Source organism: Monodelphis domestica, chromosome 1 (assembly GCF_027887165.1).
Source record: "Monodelphis domestica isolate mMonDom1 chromosome 1, mMonDom1.pri, whole genome shotgun sequence".
Lineage (NCBI taxonomy): Eukaryota > Metazoa > Chordata > Mammalia > Didelphimorphia > Didelphidae > Monodelphis > Monodelphis domestica.
The window spans coordinates 358,669,585-358,677,971 of record NC_077227.1 but is presented as its reverse complement, the minus strand read 5'-3'; the positions used below and the strand labels follow the sequence as shown (position 1 = coordinate 358,677,971).

At 36.8% G+C, this 8,387-nt stretch overlaps 1 protein-coding gene across 1 annotated transcript in view; it reads left to right on the top strand.

Moving 5' to 3' along the window:
- Positions 1-230: 230 nt before the first annotated feature.
- Positions 231-8,387, top strand: part of TIMD4 (T cell immunoglobulin and mucin domain containing 4) — a 29,756-nt gene continuing 21,599 nt past the window's right edge. The window contains exons 1-3 of the mRNA XM_007473939.2: positions 231-382; positions 6,363-6,701; positions 7,320-7,925. Coding sequence (XP_007474001.1) covers positions 334-382; positions 6,363-6,701; positions 7,320-7,925 — 994 coding nt within the window. The 5' untranslated portion in view covers positions 231-333. The remainder of the gene's footprint in view (positions 383-6,362; positions 6,702-7,319; positions 7,926-8,387) is intronic.

The following is an 8,387-nucleotide window of genomic DNA, read 5'->3' as shown; positions in this document are numbered from 1 at the left end:
CTGAAAAATTATTTTTAAACAAAAACAATCTGTCCCCCCCCCCCCATTATTTTTGTCTTTTAGACTGTCTTTCCTCAGAATGCTGAGTAATTGTAAAAATTACAAAATGCAACCATACACACTCAGGCATCCCAGATCCAACCTCCTATCTAGAAAAGTGTGCTCAGCAAAATCTGTATCTTGAGAGGCCATTTAAGAGGAGATGGAAAAAAAAAAGTGTGAGGCAAAGAGAGAAACGAAACTCCAAAAGCTGGACCGTGTCAGCGTTCTAGCATTTATAAGCAATGCATTTTGGAAGGAGACACAGAATCTAAGGGTCGGGAATCAGCCACAATGACCAGTGGAGTGCTGCTTCTCTGGATGGTTTTTGAGCTCTGTCTGAGTAAGTGTTCTGAGGTTTGCTGGGCACAGCTCCCCAGAGGGTGATTCACCACTACGCACCTTATGCTTCTGATGGATTGTTGAAATGCATGACATCCCTCAGGAAAGAATAAGGTGATTCCCCTCTTTTTATGATGGGTCCTCCTGTGTTTTTTTTTTTTAAGCAGGGCGTCATCCCTCTGTGGCCTTTGGAATTTGTGGGAGGTGCTCATTCAGCAATTTAAAAAGAAACGGATGCAAGGGGGTGACATAAAATCAAAAGCAGATAACACTTCAATATATATTGTTCTTTCTGCCACAAGTCACTGGGATGTTTATTCTGATCTAAGCCCCTATTAGTCTTATTAGCTCTATTGCTATTTGCTCTAGTCAAAGGACATTTGGGGAGGCAGAGAAGCTTCAGGGGATATCGCTTCTCTTTATATTTTATGATGTTTGGTGGCACATAAAGTTCAAATAAAGGACAAAATGTGGACTAGTGGGAAGAGCACTGAGATGGAAGTTTAAGGACAAGAATTTTAGCCCAGGCTCAAAGAGAAGAACACAGAAGTTGGTCTGAATGGTGTAGATGAGGCAGAAACACTAGATTTGGGGCCAGAAGACCTGGATTCATCCTAATTCTTTTAATTATTATGTCTGACCTTGGGCAAGTGACTTCCATTTTGTGGACTTCAGAATCCTCATCTGGAAAAAATATGAAGGTTAGTCAAGATTGCCTCTACAGTCATTCCAGTTCATTCCAATGTTTCAGTTGAACTGAACTGAATTGAATCAGTCTGTGATTCCTAAACTAAGTTAGCAAATAACTTTGGCTTTTTTGTGAGCTAATGAAAAGAGAATTGAACTGAGTGGGTTCAGCAGATCTAGGAGTTTGACCTGGCTCTGTCATGTTGTACTTGGCTAACTCACTTGATAATACATACAAAAGTCAAAAATTCAAGTAATGTTCAAGCATATATTAGAATAAAAGTATTATGAAGTCAGTATGATCTTGTGGGAAGTTTACTAGACATGGGGTTAGAAAACATAGCTCTGAATTCTAACTTTGTTCCTTAGGAATTGTGTGATCTTGGGCAAATTATTTTACTTCTTTGGACATTTAGTTAATCATCTATAAATGAGAAGGTTGGAATAGATCATCTCTAAGACCTCTTCCAGGTCTAAATCTGTGATTTGTAGGTACCATATCAGGCTCTAGAAGTTTAGTATTTTTAAGGGACATGTTTAAAGTTATTTTTTTTTAAATTAAAAATGATTGATATCTTTTGCTTTTAGAAACACATTTACTTTCTTTCTTAAAAAACAAAAACAAAAAACCCTTGCTTAGTCTTAGAAAGAATACTAAATATTGGTTCCAAGATGAAAGAGTGGTAAGAGCTATGTAATGAGGGTAATTGACTTGCCGTGGCCACAGAGCTAGGAAGTATCTGAGGACATATTTGAACCCAAGACTTCTCATCTCCAAGCCTGGCTTTCTATCCACTGAGCCATTTATCTGCTCCCAAACACCTTCATTTCCAAATATTTCAAATATATCTCAACTACTTAGAGAGCCATCTCATATAACAAAGACTTTTTAAAAGGGGAGGAGGGTTTTTTGTATGTTAATTTTTGTCTATAGATATCATACCTATCGATGAGACTAACAAAGCTTACCTATCTCATTTCCTGATTTACTGAAAAATGGTAAAAATCTTTTGAGTCACCTATCTTAGTCAATAAAATAAGTCCTTGGTTTTGACCACAAAATTCTTACTTCTTCTAGCCTAATAATGTGAAGAATGAAAACAGTATTCTACTTGTCTTTGAAAACATCCCAGGTTCATTCTAGTTTTGTGGGCAGTAACTTCTAGTAGTCATTTTTTTTTTTGGCCCAGAGGGTTTTCCTTACTCTTATTATACCTTAAATTTGTCTCAAACCTAGTCTATAAAACAGTGCTTACTTATGGGTTCTAGTGGGAAAGTAGATTCAGGACACTAGGGGTTCCATGTTTACTTTTATGGGAGGGAAGAGTTCTCTATAGGGCAACAGTTTTTTTTTAAGTCTGTTGACCCCTTCTCCCCCTTGGAATGCCCCACCTGGGGCCTCTCTTCTGACAAACTGCCCCATGTTCCATATTTTCTCACCAATCTCTAATCCTAATCTCATTCTAGACTTATGCATTTTATATCATAAGACTTTATTCTCTATTTTTATAAGGGAGTGACTAAGTTGATAAATGATCCCACTGAATTGAGTTGAATTCAATAAGCATTTACTAGGGATTTACCATATGCCAGGAATTATACTGCACTAGGGATACAAAGACTAAAATTCAAATAGTTCCTGCCTGCTAGGAGCTTACTTTCATCACTGAATCCATGCTAATGTTTAAAATTTTTTATTTATTAAAACTTTCATTTTGATATAACATACTTTTAAAATGTCATACTCTCCTTCCACTGCTCAGCAAACCATCCATTGTAACAAAGAATGAAAAAGAGAAAAAAATGATTTCAGCAAAACTAATGCATCAATCACCCAAGTCTGACAGTATGTGCAATGACCCCTACCATTGTCCCCAACCACTGTGAAAAGGGGAAGAAGGTGCATTTCAAGATTTCAAACCTCTTGATCATTTTATTTGTTCAATGTTCAGATTTTGATTTAAAAAATTCTTTCCATAAATATTATATATGTTGTTTTCCTGATCCTGCTTACTTTCCTCTGTATTAGTTCATATAAACTTTCCCATGTTTCTCTGGATTTTTCATATTTATCATTTCTAAACATGAAAGAACATTCCATTCCGTTTGCCAACCACAATTTGACTACTTCCCAATCCATAGACCATGCGAACATTTTAAAGGATTTTGAAGTTTTAAAGGTTTGTTCTTTGGCTCCATTTCTCTTTCACCTTCCAGGTAGCATATGCTGCTTTTCCTGGACCCTCCTTCTTCGGTTGTTAGTGCCTCTTCCCATATTACTTTGTCTTTACTTACTATATATATGCATACATCTATATCTAAATATATCTAAATAATATCTAAATCTAAATAAAATATAAATCTATATCTAAATGCATCACTTACCTGTTTACTTCTTGTTTCCTCCCACAGACTAAGCTGTTTGAAGGTGGGGACTATTTCCCTTTTGCTTTTGTAACTGTAGTCCTTAGAATGGTTCCTGGATCACAGTAGGTACCTAGCAAAGCTTGTTGAGTGAATAAATTTTAAATGTCCTTCTGGAGATCATGTTTCATCTTTTTCAGCAAATCCCAAAGAGCGATCCTAATGATGAAGATTTTTTAGGCTGGAGCAGATGATATACTAAAGGAAAATTTTAAGAGTCCCTTCAATTCTTACTTTTTAGATGCCTGCATATTCTAACTCTGGTAGGGGAAGGATAGTATGTATATCTAAGTGGAGAAACAGAATAAAAGAAGGCATGTGTGAATCCAGTTATACTTTTGTATGATCAGCCAATTTCTTTAAACTCAATAGGCAAATTTAAAAAATTGTTTATTTTTATCTAGGTAATGATGAGGCACCTTTGCCCTTGTCTCTAGGCAGGAGGCTGTTCTTTGCTACATATAATACTTTTCTTTGTTCACTAACTTGACTGGATGACTAAACTCACTGGAAATCAGTGGGTTTAATGTTCTATAGGAATGTGGAACCTCAACCCCTGAATCTCTTTTTGTCATCCAGGAACTCCATTTCTCTAGGAAAGAGAAGGAAGTGATGAGATGGTAGGATATTGCTACATGATCTCATGGGAAGATTGCTAGATTGGGTGCCAGAGAACCTGTATTTGAATCCTGGCTCTATCTATATAAAGAACCTTCAGTCTTCAGGCTGTAGTGGCCTTTTGAGTGGTGGCTAATTGTCTGAAGGTCTTCAAAAAAAAGAAAAATTCAATAGGGTAGAGAGTATTATTAGAGATTTTATTATTATGATCATAGGATCTAGAGCTGGAAGGGTTCAGTGGCTCATAGAATCTTACACCTAGAAATGGAAAGAACTTTAGAGATCATCTAATCAAGTCCTGCCTTTTATTAGGTGAGAAAAACAAGGCCTTCAATGGCAAAATGACTTGTTCACACAGATAATACATAGTGGATCTGGGATTTGAACCAAGGTCTTACTTTGGAAGTCTTACCTTCAAATCTAGCATTCTTTCTGATATACTCTATTCCCTCATGTTCTAAAAATTTTAATAATTTTTATGACTATTTAGGAATAGAATGTTAATTCTTCCAACACACACATACACACATCATCATCATCATCATCATCCCTGGCTTCTCTCATGTGCTATAATATTGTGCCAGTCATTTAGTGAGCAAACATTTTTTTAAACCCTTACCTTCTGCCTTAGAATCTGTACTATGCCCAAGGGCTAGGCAATGGGGGTTAAGTGACTTGCCCAAGGTCACTGGAAGTATCTGAGGTCAAATTTGAAGCCAGGACCTCCCATCTCCAGGCCTGGCTCTCTATCCACAGAGCCATGCAGTTGTCCCCAAACTTTGTGCTTTTGAAGGTTATAGCTGGAGACTCAATTCTTGTTTGTCCTGACAATGTAAAAAAATCTTCAAATTCTAGTCTGTTTGTCATATGAAAACCAGACTAGCTAAGTACAGAGAAGTTTATACTTATATTTCTCAGATAGTAATTAGTTTGTTTTTTTTTTGTAATAGTGACTTGAAAAAGCCTTCTAATAAGGCTAAGAAGGATTTGGCAGGTGTTCCTTCACCCACAAAGTAGTGGACCCTGGAATTAGTGAGGCAAGAGGGAAGATACAACAAATGTACACAATACTCTACAAAAATATGTGCTAGCATGGGAAAACACACCTTGTTCCCCTCATTGCAGAGATGGGAGACCACAAGGGGCAGCTAGATAGCACAGTGGATAGACTATCAGGCCTAGAATCAGGAAGACTCATCTTGATTTCAATTCAGCTTCAGACATTTACTAGCTATGTGACCCTGTGCAAGTCACTTTACTCTGTTGGCCTCAGTTTTCCCATAATGAACTGGAAAAAGAAATGGCAAACCAGTATCTTTGCGAAGAAAACTCCAAATGAAGTCCCAAAGAGTTGGACACAACTGAGGTGATTGAACACCAACAAAATAAGGCATGGTTAATATGCAGGCTCATTTTGTTGAGTTGTTTTTTAGTTTTTTCATTTTTGATCCTTGTCACAAGGTGAGGGAGATGATAAGGATATTTTTGGAGAAAAAGATGATGCAAAAACAAAATACATCCATCGAAACAAAACACCCGAAGGAATATATTGTAGCACAAATATAATCAAGGGTGGAATGACTAGAAGCATTAGCTTTCACCTTGCTGGCCATCTCATAAGTGGATGCCATTGGTTGTAAAAGGGTCTGGATGGGACAATATGAACTGTTAAGTGCGAATTCATTACAATTGCTAGAAAATATGTTTATTGACTAAGACCTTTTTTTTTGGTGGTAGGTTTGAAGTTTCAGTAGCGTATCAGTGTGAAAAGAACAACATAATATTTTTCAATCTGCTAGTGATAATATAATGGAAGAACTGGGACAGATATATCAATAAGAGTAAATAAGGATCCATGCTAAAGAAGCATACAAATAAAAATATAATCTCTTTCAAGGGAAGAGTTAGTAGTATAACTGAGGCAGGTAAGTGATACAGTGGATAGAGGACAAGTCAGGATGACTTGTCTTCTTGAATTCAAATCTGGCCTCAGACACTAACTAGGTGTGTGACCCTGCATAAGACACTTAACACTGTTTGCCCAAATTCCTTCATCTGAAAAATGAGCTGAAGAAGGAAATAACAAACCATTCCAGTCTCTGCCAAGAAAATCCCAAAAGGGGTAAAGATGAGTTGGACATGACTGAAACAATTGAACAACAACAACAAAAAGTTATATAATAGGTATTGGAGGAGCAGTAGAAGATTTAGTGTGCTTGACATGACTTTTTCTCTCTTTTTTTTTTCTGCAGCTCAGGCCACATCACAGACTGTGACAGGGTTCCTGGGTCACTCTGTAAAGTTGCCTTGTTCCTACAGTGTTTCAGCTAAAAACACTAGAGTGATGTGCTGGGGAAAGGGTTTTTGTCCCAATAGCAAATGCAGTGGAGAGATTGTCAGGACTGATGGAAATCGAGTGACATGGTCCAAGTCTTCAAAATATCAACTTCAAGGAAATATTGGGAGAGGTGATGTGACCCTGACTATTCAAAATACAAATGAATTAGATACTGGAACATATTGCTGCCGGATAGAGGTGCCTGGGTGGTTTAATGATATCAAAAAGAACATAGTTCTGCTGCTGGAGAAAGGTGAGCCCAAACTTGTGTGTTCAGAAGGAAATTCTCAGATGTATGAAATTCAGTGTTGCTATAGGTTCTTTGCTTAGAAAATAGTAGTAGATGATGATTAATTTGTTTATACAGTAGGAAAGACTGGGCTGCTAGAGCTGACTTAATTTATCTTCCTGAGACAAAATTACAGTTGATAAATATTTTTTTACTTTCATATCTTTTGTAATTTTGGTTATTTGTATTTATAAGTATACCCACAGGTTACTAACACATGAACTTATAACAGATAGGGTGAAAGTGTATAATTGAAATGATAATGAGTAGATGACTCTACAAAAATTTGAATTGACTTACTGATCTCAGCAGTTGATGTATCTGTTTCCTTGTCCACTAAAAATAAGTGAACCTTTCATGGCTTATTAGAGTTAGGCAACATTCCCATTTAAGTAAGACCTGGAGCTGTAGAATAAAATCATAGCCATTTTACCCAAATCTGAAAGTTTTGCATAGGGGAATCTTCTAGTACTAAAAATTTGACATTCTTAGCTGACTGCTTTTTCTGTTTTGTGCTTATTTCTAAACGTGAATTTCACTTGAAATTTGGTATTGGATGTGTCTTCTATTTGGTTACTTCAGCTCCAACAACAACTCGTCCAACTACAACTACTCGTCCAACTACAACTACTCGTCCAACTACAACTACTCTTCCGACTACAACTACTCTTCCGACTACAACTACTCTTCTGACTACAACTACTCTTCCGACTACAACTACTCTTCCGACTACAACTATTCATCTGACTACAACTACTCGTTCGACTACAACTACTCGTTCGACTACAACTACTCTGACTACAACTACTCGTCCAACTACAACTCCTCTGCCTTCTACAACTACTCATCTGGTTACAACTCTTCTTCCAGCTTCAACAACTCTTCTTCCAACTACAACTCCTCTTCATGCTACAAATCCTCATCCAGTTACAACAACTCATCTGACTAGAGTGCCTCTTACTGCTACAACCCCTTATCTGGCTACAACAATTTGTCCAACTACAACAGCCACAACAACTCTCCAAAGAACCACTTCAGCTATTTCTAACCTAACTATGACACACCAGCTATCTACAGTCACTCTCAAGTCAAACACAGCAGCTCTTCCTCAGAAAACAACTACTAATCAAGCAATAACCCCAGCTCTGACTACCCTTCCATTGACAGAAGTTGCCCCTGGGACTACAGGTATAAAAGATGATCAGAAGGCTTCTCTTCTTTCTCTTAGGTTTACTTGGATTCCTGGGAATAGAATCTAGAAGGATTCTTTTTTTAAGGAACCCAATAAATGCCAAATTATGTCAGTGCTGTAATCTATTAAGACAGAGTTGATTCTGACATAGAGAATTATGGTTTTATGGGTTGTTAATGGGATGGCATGATTTTCCTTTATGATATCAATCTCAAAAGTCCAAGTACAGGTGTTCCCAAATATCTTTAGATTCTGTTACATGTCTATCATCTAGAATTATATCTATGATATTCTTGAATTGATTATAAGTTTTATCTCTACCATCTTTTGGAATATTCAATTCTTTATTTCTGTAGCTTTGAGAAGATTATTCTGAGTTATGATTGTGTTTTAGTCTCTGATGCTGGTCTGATAACAATGAAAAAAATTCATATGATAATACAAAGGCTCTCTTAGAA